General features: G+C 42.9%; 1 protein-coding gene across 1 annotated transcript in view; it reads right to left on the reverse strand.

Annotated features, from left to right (window-relative positions):
* The window catches only part of si:ch211-223a10.1 (palmitoyltransferase AKR1), a 35,213-nt gene extending 31,547 nt beyond the window's left edge, over positions 1 to 3,666 (reverse strand). The window contains exon 1 of the mRNA XM_043678825.1: positions 3,519 to 3,666. Coding sequence (XP_043534760.1) covers positions 3,519 to 3,648 — 130 coding nt within the window. The 5' untranslated portion in view covers positions 3,649 to 3,666. The remainder of the gene's footprint in view (positions 1 to 3,518) is intronic.
* Positions 3,667 to 12,886: the final 9,220 nt, after the last annotated feature.

The raw sequence follows: 12,886 nt of genomic DNA on the forward strand, positions 1-12,886 counted from the left end.
ACGCCTTACTGAAGTCCATGTAGATCACATCTACTGCTCTGCCCTCATCAATCTTCTTTGTTACTTCTTCAGAAAACTCAATCAAGTTTGTGAGGCATGATTTCCCACGCACAAAGCCATGTTGACTATCCCGAATCAGTCCTTGCCTTTCCAAATACATGTACATCCTGTCCCTCAGGATTCCCTCCAACAACTTGCCCACCACCGAGGTCAGGCTCACCTGTCTATTGTTTCCTGGCTTGTCTTTACTGCCCTTCTTAAACAGTGGCACCACATTTGCCAACCTCCAGCCTTCCAGCACCTCACCTGTGACTATTGATGATACAAATATCTCAGCAAGAGGCCCAGCAATCACTTCTCTAGCTTCCCACAGAATTCTCAAGTACACCTGATCAGGTCCTGGGGATTTATCCACCTTTAACCGTTTCAAGACATACAGCACTTTCTCCTCTGTAATCTGGACATTTTGCGAGTTGTCACCATCTATTTCCCTACAGTCTATATCTTCCATATCCTTTTCCACAGTAAATACTGATGCAAAATATTAATTTAGTACCTCCCCCATTTTTTGTGGTTCCACACAAAGGCCGCCTTGCTGATCTTTGAGGGACCCTATTCTCTCCCTAGTTACCCTTTTGTCCTTAATATATTTGTAAAAGCCCTTTGGATTATCCTTAATTCTATTTGCCAAAGCTATCTCATGTACCCGTTTTGCCCTCCTGATTTCCCTCTTAAGTATACTCCTACTTTCTTTATACTCCTCTAAGGATTCACTCGATCTATTCTGTCTATACCTGACATATGCTTCCTTCTTTTTCTTAACCAAACCCTCAATTTCTTTAGTCACATCTTTCTTTGTTACACAGTTGGCACCTTCCACCTGGAATGCAGGACAATATTTGATTACCAATCGCCTAATATGTACCTCAACATGCTGCTACAATTAGTAACCTCTTGTTGCAGAACCTGATATATTTACCTACCCCTATGGAGTACAGGGTACTTACACAAACTACTCACTCCGAACTGGAGTTCATCCAAAACTCACTGTCCCGTCTTTACTCACAACACCTGTTCACCCATCACCTCTGTCCTCACTGATCTACATTCCCAGTCAGAAAACACCTCATCCTCCCTTTGAAATCTTTCTGGGGAGGGGGTGCCCACTAACTCTAATCTCTTTTAGCCCCATAGCCCTCTGGGATAGTTGGCCTGTTGAAGGTCTGATTTTCCTTGCTCTGTTACCAAGGTCCACACTTCTAACTGCTTCAACCTTATCCCCTCATACACTCTCCCCAAATCTCTCTACCTTGTAATCTCCTTTGGCACGCTCTTAACGCAACGACCACTGGCTTAAGCAACATGATGTCAAATTCTGCTTTACGGAGACAGTTAATGGAGTGGCAGCTCAATGGGAGTTGTTGCTGTAGTATATCTCATGGTCTTACAAAGTGAGTTTGGATGATCATAGAGACCGACAGTCAGACAGCAGGTAAACAGACCCTCGGTCCAACCAGTCCATGCCCACCATGTTCCCAAACTAAACTAGTCCCACCTACCGGCGCTTGGCCCATATCCCTCCAAACCTTTCTTATTCATGAACGTATCTAAATATCTTTTAAATATTGTAACTGTACCTGCATCCGTCACTTCCTCTGAAAGTTCATTCCATACACGATCCAAACAGTGTCAAAATAATTGCCTCTCATGTCTTTATCAAATCGTTTCTCTCACCTTAAAAATATGCCCACTAGTCTTGAAATCCCCCACCCTAGGGAAAGGACACCTTATCTGCACATCTGAAGGGAAGCAGGGCTATGGGGAACGCCCCAGCAACCAATGAACTGCCCTTGCACAGAGCTGACACTGACTGGATGGTCTTCTCCAAAGCACCACTCAATCCAGGATTGTAACTTGGTCTTCTGCGTTAAAAACCAAGGACCCCCGAAGTTACAAACTACAGAACCCGGTCATTAAGTTAACACTGGCAGTTCACATAGGGGCCGTGCTGGGAGTCACTGTGCCACAGCATGCACTAGCATCAATGAAAGAATGAAATGTTTGGAGCAAAAGCTTGATTGTGGAGGCTGCTACTATTCAGCTAAAGTATTGAATAGACGCTCCAGCTCTCTGATCATGGCATCATTTGGAGAGGAACCAGGTGTCCTTGACAAAACCTTTCTGAAATACTAATCCAGTGGCAATGACCACCGTTCCAATCTCCATAATCACAACTCTACTTCCAGAACCAGTAGCTTTTGCCCATTCTGAGCTCCCTTGGAAAAGATGTTGGTGAACCACCTTCCTGAACACCTGCAGTCTGGGATGGGATGGGATAGATACAGGTGCAGATACACTCTCTCCATCACCTTTGACTATCATCTTAAACCTGTGTCCCTTCTGGTGACCAACCCAGCTCTGAATAGAACCAAATCTTCCTTATGAAAAATGTCTTGCAAAAATCTACACTTTTAAACTGACCTCACTGTCCCCATCAACCACTCTCAGGACAAGGGCAGCACAGACTTGAAACTGAGTAAAGTTCCCTCTACTCTTTTAAGCTGAAATTAAGGTACTCTCCATACTGTCCCCAAACACTTTCAGGACAAGCACAGCACAGACTAGAAACGGGGTAAAATTATTTTAAACTGAAATTAAAGCTCCCTCTACATTATCCCCATTAAATACTTGCAGGCAAGGACACTACAGGCTAGAAAGCGAGTAAAGCTTCCTCTACTCTTTTAAACTGAACTTAAAGCTTCCTCCACATTGTCCCCACCAAACAGTCCAAGGACAAGGATAACATGGGGTAAAGCTACCTGTCCTCTGAACTGAAATTAAAGCCCTCCGTAACACTGTCCCATTAAAACACTCTCAGGACAAGTACAGGCTGGAGTTAGATACTGAGTTAAACTCCCTCCAATCTTTTCAAATGAAAGGAAAGCCTCCTCCACACATTCCCAACAAACACTGCCAGGACAAGTACAACATGTAGCTAGATACAGGGTAAAGCTACCTTTACTCCTTTAAACTAAAGCTCGTTCTACTTTTTTTTAAAAATTCAGAGGAAAGATCCCTCCTCTTGTAAACTGAAAGTTAAAGCAAAGTCAAACACCCCACTGAAAAACACAGCATTGGGTCAGATACAGAGAATAACACCTTCTACTCTCTTAAACTAAAGCGCTCTCTCTCTCTCTCTCTGCTCACTGTGTAGAACCGAGCTTTGTCAATTCACTGGGAAGCCTTGTGGGGAGCTCATCTTCAAATCGACCACGCTGCCGACCATAGGAACAGGCCACGGCAGAGCGAATTGATCCGGACACTTCAAACGGAGGGGGGGGGCAAATTCTCAAAGAGAGGATTACACTGTCGCCACATTTCTCTCTCTCTCATACATATACACAAGGGAAAGAGTGTTTTGGGGGAGGGAAGCCAAGCTGCAGAAGACTCTGAGGCTCTTGTAAAGGGGTTCAAGGGGAGAGGCTGCTGTGTCATGTCGGGGTCTTGATGTCCCTTACCTCTGGCACTCAGCACAGTCCGGTCTTGTTGCAACCAGCGGGCACATTGCTGCAAGTCACCCCTGGTCAGCGCTTCAGAGAAAGCGGAGCCTGGAGCCGCCCAGTGAGACGGAGGGGCTACAGGCTGCATCGAGAGTTCCAGCCCAGCTCCAGCCCTAATCCCCAGCTCCCGGAAACAAAAATAATTAAATAAATTGACACCTTTTTTTTAAAAAAAACACACAGTTTGCAGAATTGTAACCCCAGCAAAAAGAAACACTCGGTCGGCAAGAATTTTATTTTGGGATTGAATAAGGCTTCTAAAACAAAATAAATATATATATTTTTTTAACGTTTTTATTGATCAGCTGAGACTTGTTCAATAATCTTTCCAATATTTCGCGTTGGACGGTGCACTACTCAAATCAATGCTCTTGTTGATTATCTTTATGATTTTAATTGAAAAGGAGAGTTAAATAGATTAAATTTACAGAAAAGGAAATGGAGTCTCACCCGATCATGTAATAAAATTTCTCAGCAGGTTGATGAGGAAAATAGGTTAATAGTAATAATTAAAAATAGTGAATGAACCTTCCCCTCACTCACGATCATGCTTTGGTGCCAGTCACAACAACTTACATTTCTATGACACCTTTGACGGTGTAAAACACCCCAAGGTGCAATGAGTGGGAATGTTATCAAACTAAAGTTGACAAACAGCAACCACATTAACAAAAAAAAATGAGTGCAGAATTTATATGAAGGATCAAGGTTAAGATCACAGCACTGTCATGAAAAGGTCAGTCCCATTGGGATTCTCTCTCATTTAGGAGTGAAAGGACTGATGATGGTTTAAAATGAGGGTCACCGTGCCTCAGGTGAGGGGACAGTCATGGAGATGTTCAGCACGGAAACACACCCTGCAGTCCAACTCGTAAATGCTGGCCAGACATCCTAACCTAATCTATTCCCATTTGCCAGCACTTAGCCCATATCCCTCTAAACTTTTCCTATCCTTAAACCCATCCAAGATGCCTTTTAAATGTTGTAATTGTACCAGCCTCCACCACTTCCTCTGGCAGCTCATTCCAAACATACACCACCCTCTGCGTGAAAAGGTTGCCCCTCTCACCTTCAACCTATGCCCTCTAGTTCTGGACTCCCCCAACCCAGGGAAGAGATCTTGTCTATTCATAGAACCCCCACAGTGTGGAAGCAGACCATTCAGCCCACCAAGTTCACACCGACCACCAGCATCCAGAATGTCCAGTGGCCTGACATTAATAGAATCATAAGACCATAAACATTCACCCATTCCATGCCCCTCATGATTTTATAAACTGCTATAAGGTCAAATCTCAGTCTCTGACGTTCCATGGAAAACAGCCCCAGCCTATTCAGCCTCTCCCTGTAGCTCAAACCCTCCAACCCTGGTAGCATCCTTGTAAAGCTTTCCTGAACTCATTCAAGTTTCACAACATCCTTCCGATAGCAGGGAGACCAGAACTGATAGGTTGGAAGGCAGGATATTCACAGTGACCTCAGCCGGTGTAGGGATTCAACCCACGCTGTTAGCATCATTCTGCATCACAAACCAGCCCTGTGAGCTTATATTCACTGAGCAAGATGGCAGCAGAATAACAGGGCTGTGTGCAGACTCTTGACCCAGGGCCATCCACTCCCATTTGCTTTCCTTCTTTGTTTTACTTTTGCTTCTGCTCTTTTCTTTTGCCTTACTTTCCTTTCCTGTTAGTCCTCTTTTCTGTGGCGGGTTGGTCAGCAGCGAGTGTGGAGCATGCGGAGTGGCTTCTCCCAGTGATAGGAGGTGGCGGCAGCGAGGACGTTCTCCCGGCATCCGGGGGCCAGCGGCAGTAAAGCCCCTTCACTGATTGGGGATGGCAGCATTGGCGGGCAGCTGACTGTTCAAGATGGCGGTGTTGGCAAGGCGAATTCTGCAGCCGGAGGGGCACTGGTGGCCCTGCGACAGCCTGGCCTGGCAGTGCAGCCTAGAACGAGTTTCAGGGCAAGTGTGGATTCAGCGATGTGGACCTAGCAGTGCAGAGATGGCGCCTGAAGTGGGGAAACTCCTACATTGGTGGATCTGACACAGGTGGCAGTGGCACATCTCCCTAGAGGCTAGGTGCCGGCATGGACTGAGTCAGTAAGGCTGATATTCTGAACTTATTGTTTCAAATTGAATCCTCACAGTGTGGAAACAGGCCATTCAGCCTAATAAGTCCACACCAATCCTCCAAAGATCATCCCAGCCAGACCCAACCCTGTAACCCCCACAATTCTCATGACTAATCCACCTAAACTACACATTGCTGAACACTATCGTAAATTCAGCACAGCCAATTCACCTCACCTGCACATCGTTGGACTGTGGGAGGAAACCAGTGCACCCAGAGGAAACCCACAGAGACTCAGGGAGAATGTGCAAACTCCACACAGACAGTCACCTGAGGCTGGAATCAAACCCAGGTCCCTGGCGCTGTGAGGCAGCAGTGCTAACTACTTAGCTACCATGCCACCCTGAATACATCTTTATTTTTCTAATTTATGCCTTTGACCTATAATGCTGGACTATTTATTTCATTATTTTTCTATTTTTTTGTTTCCTAAGATCTTAGATATCTGTGCCCAAGTACCCTTGTACCTCAGATGGCACAGTTTCACAGTGAATACAAATTTTTCAGTGGACAAATTTAAGTACATGTGACAATAAAGCAAATTCGATTCAATTCAGTAACTGATCCTCTCACATACTGTCACAATGAAATAAATGAGACAGCAAATTGCAGAGTTCATATAGGTGCAGGTAAACACTGAAGGAAGTTACTGTTGCATTTATCTCGCCACCACAACACCTATATCTCAAACTAGATTCAACCTTGAAATCTATTTAAGTTGCACTGTTTATTCATTTGTTGCTAGCTATGCACACTGGAAAAATGGTGCATTTTTGAGTACATTTTGGACATCTAATCCAGGCATAACTGCTGCCAAATAAAGCCTCAGTCACAAATTTTAATTTTACAAATGTGGAGCCTCATTTTGTCAGAGTTTAATTATTATCGGAGAATTTTAAAACATTACTCTTACAGCTTAGTTTGTCTCCTTTATCACTCCCTTTCTTAATTCTATCTTTATTTACAGATCTCTTTTTTTTGTGTATGTTTTCCCATTTTATTTTCAAAAAATATCTTTGTATATACATAGTTGCAAATGCAGTTCAGTTCTGTACAGTAGCATATCAAGAAAACAAACATTGGAGTTTGACTTGATCCAAACAAACCAAAGACATCCCTTAAACCTACAAGATTGTATTTGCATGCATTTGAGGCACGAGGAGTTCCTATAATTGAATAGACCCTCAATTAACTTTAGCAGAAAGAACAGTGATACAATTAAACATTGTTAAAAGGATGCACAAACTCAAAGGTTTCCATCTTGATCCCTATTTATCTCATTGTTGGACCACTATCTCTTCAACTTTAACTTTGTATCAGTTTTTAGCAACATTTAGTTTCGGTCCTACCAAACAATTCTCTGAGACAAAGGCTCTCAGTGTGAGGCATTTCCGTGTGTTAGAAGCTACATATATTCACCCTGTTCTATGTAGGGAAAAGGAATTTGTGCATGCATTGTACTTTTAATTTGAGGAAGAGGACATTAAAATGCCTGCTACATTGCCCATGGCAACACCCTGAACAATTAAAGTATACTTCCCGGTCTAAGCTTTTGAACTCTTTAAGATTGACAGTTATTTTTTTTTCCCTGCTGCATCTCTATGCCAACCATGGTTGAAACTGTAATGAACTTTAACCTCTTTTCATGATGTACATATTGGTGTTCCTTTTCTAAAACTGTTGACCTCACCTGATGAAGGAGCAGTGCTCCGGAAACTTGTGATTCAAATAAACCTGTTGGACTAGAACCTAGTGTCCTGTGACTTCTGATGCCACCTTGCGTGTCAGTCCTGAGGACTGCAAGGGGAAAACATGATATAGGAACAGAATGAGGTCATTCAGTCCATTCAATCTGCTTTGCCTTCAATCATGGTTGGTTTGTTTCTCAATCCTATTCTTCAGTCTTTTCCCTATCACTCTTGATCTCCTTACCAATCAAGAATATATCTATCTCTGAGTTAAAGATACTCAATGACTTGGCCTCCACACACATTCTTTCACAGATTCACCACTCTCCGACTGAAGAAATTCCTCCTCATCTAAAGGGTTGTCCCTCACTCTGAGGCTATGCCCTAAGGTTCTAGTCTCTCCTACTAGTGGAAACATCTTCTCCATGTTCACACTATCCAAGCCTCTCAGTATTCTATAAATTACAATCAGATTACCCCCTCATCCTTCTCAGCTCCATTGAGTACAGATCCAGAGTCCTCAACAACTCCTCAAATAACAATCCTTTTATCCCCGGGATCATTCTTGTAAAACCTCCTATGGACCCTTCCAAGGCCAGCACATCATTCCCTTGATATGAAGCCTAAAACTGTTTTCAATATTCCAAATGCGGTCTGACCAGAATCTTCTACAATAGCTCTTGTATTCTAGCCCACTCAAAATGAATGCTAGCATTGCATTTGCCTTCCTAACTGCCAACAGCCTGCATTTAGAAAATCCTCAACTAGGACTCATACTATTTCAAATTTCTGAAAGCTTTTCCCATTAAAAAAAAATAGTCTCCACCTTTAATCTTTCTTCCAAAGTGCATAATCTCATACTTTGCCACATTGTATTCTATCTGCCACTTCTTTGTCCACTGTCCTAGCCTGTCCAAGTCTTTCTGCAGCCTCCCCACTTCCTCAACACTATCTGTCCATTCATCTTTGTGTCACCTGTAAGCTAAGCAACAATGCCCACTGTTCCTTCAGTGAGATTGTTAATGTGTAACGTGAATAATTATGGTCCCAACACTGATCCTTTTGGAACTCTACTAGTCACCAGCTGTTATCCTGAAAATGACACCTTTATCCCTACTCTCTGTCTTCTGCCAGTCAGCTAATCCTCTATCAATGCAAGTATCTTGTCCCTAACATCATAGGCTTTTATTTTATTTAGCAGCCTCCTGTGTATCACATTGTCAAAGACTTTCTGGAAATTCAGATAAAGGTTCTCCTTTGTCTAACTTACTTGTTACCTAGTCATAGAATCATTGAGGTGTACTGAATGGAAACAGACCCTTCAATCCAACTCGTCGATACCAACCAGATATCCTAAACTGATCGAGTCTCATTTGCCAACATTTGTTCCATATCCCTTTAAGCTCTTCCTAATAAGATACCCATCTAGATGCCTTTTGAATATTGTAATTTTACCAGCCTCCACCACTTCCTCTGGCAGCTCATTCCATACACGCACCATCCTCTGTGTGAAATAAATTGCCCGTTAGGACCCTTACATTTTTCCCATCTCACTGTACACCTACGCCCTTTAGGTTTGAACTCCCTACCCTGGGGAAAAGACCTTGATTATTTACCCTATCCATTCCCCTCATGATTTTATAAGCCTCTATAACGTCACCCGTCAACCTCCAAAACTCCAGGGAAAATAGCCACAGTCTATTCAGCCTCTCTCTATTGCTCAAAATCTCCAACCCTGGCAACATCCTTGTCAAACTTTTCTGAATCCTTTCAAGTTTCACAACATCCTTCTGATAGGAAGGATACCAGAATTGCATGCAACATTCCAACAGTGGCCTAACCAATGTTCTGTACAGCCGCAACTTGGCCTCAGAACTCTTATACGCTGAAAATGTGTTGCTGGAAAAACGCAGCAGGTCAGGCAGCATCCAAGGAGCAGGAGAATCGACGTTTCGGGCATAAGCCCTTCTTCAGGAGCTTCTTCGGGCTTATGCCTGAAACGTCGATTCTCCTGCTCCTTGGATGCTGCATGACCTGCTGCGCTTTTCCAGCAACACATTTTCAGCTCGGATCTCCAGCATCTGCAGTCCTCACTTTCTCCTCAGAACTCTCATACTCAATGAACTGACCAACAAAGGCGAGCATCCAGAACACCTTCTTCACTTCCCTGTTTACCTGCAACTCCACTTTCAAGGAACTATGAACCTGTAATCCAAGATCTCTTTGTTCGGCAACACTCCCTAGGACCTTATCATTAAGTGCGTAAGTCCTTTTCTGATTTGCCCTATCAAAATGTAGCACCTTCAAAGAATTCTCACAGATTTGTCAGGCATGAAATCCCTTGACAAAATCCTGCGGACTATTTTAGCATGCACTTTCAATTTCTCTGCAATCTCATCATTAATAATGGAGTCTAAATTCTTACTAACGACTAAGGGCAGGTTAACCAATCTATAATCTCCTGCCTTCTGTCTCCCTCTCTTCTTACACAGGGGTGTTACTTTAACCATTGTCCAGTTCTCTGGGACCATCAATGACTCTAATGATTCCTGAAAGATTACTGCCAATGCCTCTACAATCTCCTTAGCTGTCTCCTTCAGAACTCAGAGGTTTAATCCACCAGATGTGGGTGAATGACCCACCTTCAGACCCTTCAGCTTTCCCAGTACCTTCTCTTAAGTGATGACCACTACACTTACCTCTTCCCTCTGACTCTTTTGAAGTTCTATTGGTGCTATTGGTGTCTTCCACCATGAAGACTGATGTAAAGTACCTCTTCAGTTCCTCCGCCATTTCTTTGTTCCCAATTATTATTTTCCAAGTCTTATTGTCTAGTGGTCCAATGTCACCCTTGCTTCTCTCTTCCCTTTTATATATTTAAAGAGACTCTTGCAAGCTTATTTTATATTATTAGCTAGGGTTACCCTCATATTTCATCTTTTCCTCATGCTCATTTCATTTTTGGTTGTGCTTTGCTGGGTTTTAAAGGCTTCTTCATCACATTGTAAGCCCTTTCTTTTGCTTTGATGATATCCCTGGTTTCCCTTGGTAGCCATGGTTACCTTGTCCTCCCCTTGGTATATTTGAAAAACTTTGACTTTGTGTCTTTTTTATTGATGTTTAACAAACTAGTAGGCCTCAAGCCTACTAGTGAATATCACATGCTTCCTGTCCAAGGACATCTAGGTCTGAATATAATTGTGGAATAGAAATTTGATTTCAGAGCCTGAGATTAGTACACTTTTGCTCTGGTTATTTACAATAAATCATATCATTTCAGCTCAATGACCAGCATGCCATTTGGCAGGGTGGAGGTTAACTGTTATGGTTCTTTTGCAGACTTGAGTTTTATGACTACCAGAGAGAAAGATGAAGCCAGGAACAGGTTCTTGACAGGTGAAGAGTGCCATAATAGCAGGGAAATTAATATTAGCTGCCAGGAATGCGGAAATGTCCTGAGATGTTTTGAAGCTGGGGAGAAAGAAGTTCCAGAAGATATGGGGATGTTATAGAGATGATTTCCTACAAGGCGTGAGTTTAGGGATTCCATGTTAAGTCATGTTGCGGCTGTACAGGACATTAGTTAGGCCACTGCTGGAACATTGCTTGCAATTCTAGTCTCCTTCCTATCGGATAGATGTTGTGAAACTTGAAAGGGTTCAGAAAAGATTTATAAACATGTTGCCAGGGTTGGACGATATAAGCTATAGGGAGAGGCTGAACAGGCTAGGACTGTTTTTCCTGGAGTGTCAGAGGCTCAGGGGTGACCTTATAGAGGTTTATAAAATCATGAGGGGCATGGATAGGATAAATAGACAAAGTCTTTTCCCTGGAGTGGGGCAGTCCAGAACTAGAGGGCATAGGTTTAGGGTGAGAAGGCGAAGATATAAAAGAGACCTAAGGGGCAACTTATTCACACACAGTGTGGTACGTGTATGGAATGAGCTGCCAGAGGATGTGGTGGAGGCTGGTATAATTGCAACATTTAAAAGGCATCTGGGTAGGTATATGAATAGGAAGGGTTTGGAAAGATATGGGCTAGGTGCTCGCAGGTGGGACTAGACTTGGTTGGGATATCTGGTCGGAATGGATAAGTCAGACCGAAGGGCCTGGTTCTGTGCTGTACATCTCTATGACTCTAAGATCCTTAGAAGAGAGTTTGATAAAAGAATTTTGAAGTGACAATTCCAGAGCTTTGTGAAGAAGAGGAATGTAGCAATAGAGTTGGATGGAGCAGAAGAGTGGAAGTGTGGGTTTTCATTGAGATTCCATTGGATAGTCTAACTTGAACTTGCATGGCCTCTTAATTGTTGATGATTAATATCTCACTGGGGCCTTACTTTCAGTGTCAAGCAATTAATACCTGAAAGACCTTAACTGTAAAGACCATTTTTTTCCATTTTCTAGTTGTATTGTGGACTCCAAAATGGGAAAAGATACCACTTTGAAATAAAGAAAGTACGGAAGAAGATATTTGCAGCTTTCAAGCTAAGTTACCGGAACACATTGTAAGTTATAAGGATGTAATTTCCAGCACACTACCCCAGTGAGTGATGTAACAGACAACATAAAATAAACTCTCCCCTCCAGCATAGAGGGGACAGTTTGTGGGAGGAGCTAACTAGAATTCCATATGTCCTGCAGTTGTTCAGCTGAGCCTAAATTGTGCTTCAATGATTGTTCTTGGTCTTAACAACATGTGGCTAAATAATAATATACTTACATTGAACCTGACTGTCTCACAAGAGACAATAATGTGTCTCAGGTGTTACATGACCAGGTATTATGCTAACAGTCACACGACACCAGGTTATAGTCCAACCTGTTTGTTTGCTGCTCCTTCAACAGTGCTCTGAAAGCTTGTGATTTCAAATGAATTTGTTGGACTATAACCTTGTGTAGTGACTTCTGACTTTGTCCAATCCAGTCCTACACTGGCATCTGCACATCATAAGTATTATGTGATAAACCTATCTGTTGTTTATCAGGATTGAGCCTAAATTCTGCTGCAGAGCTTTTGTGGGCAGCCTTCTGACATGGTACCTGTAGCTCAGGTCAAAACATAGAAACAAAGAAGGTCAGAGCAGGAGGAGGCCATTCATCCCTTTGAGCCTGCTCTGCCATTCACCACAATCATGCTGATTGTCCAACTCAATAGCCTAATCCTGCTTTCTCCCCATAACCTTTGATCCCATTCACCCCACATTTGATATGTAGCTGCCTCTTGAATACATTCATTGTTTTGGCATCAACCACTTCCTGTGATCATGAATTCCACAGGCTCACCGCTCTCTGGGTGAAGAAATGTCTCCTCATCTCCATCCTAAATGGTCAGAATCCTCAGACTCTGATCCCTGGTTCTGGACACACCCACCATCGGGAACATCAACCCTATTCTAATCCTGTTAGAATTTTATAAATCTCTATGAGACTACCCCCTCATTCGTCTGAACTCAAGCAAAAACAATCCTAACCTAATATGTCAATCTCTCCTAATATGTCAGTCCCT

This window comes from Chiloscyllium plagiosum, chromosome 38, assembly GCF_004010195.1.
Source record: "Chiloscyllium plagiosum isolate BGI_BamShark_2017 chromosome 38, ASM401019v2, whole genome shotgun sequence".
Lineage (NCBI taxonomy): Eukaryota > Metazoa > Chordata > Chondrichthyes > Orectolobiformes > Hemiscylliidae > Chiloscyllium > Chiloscyllium plagiosum.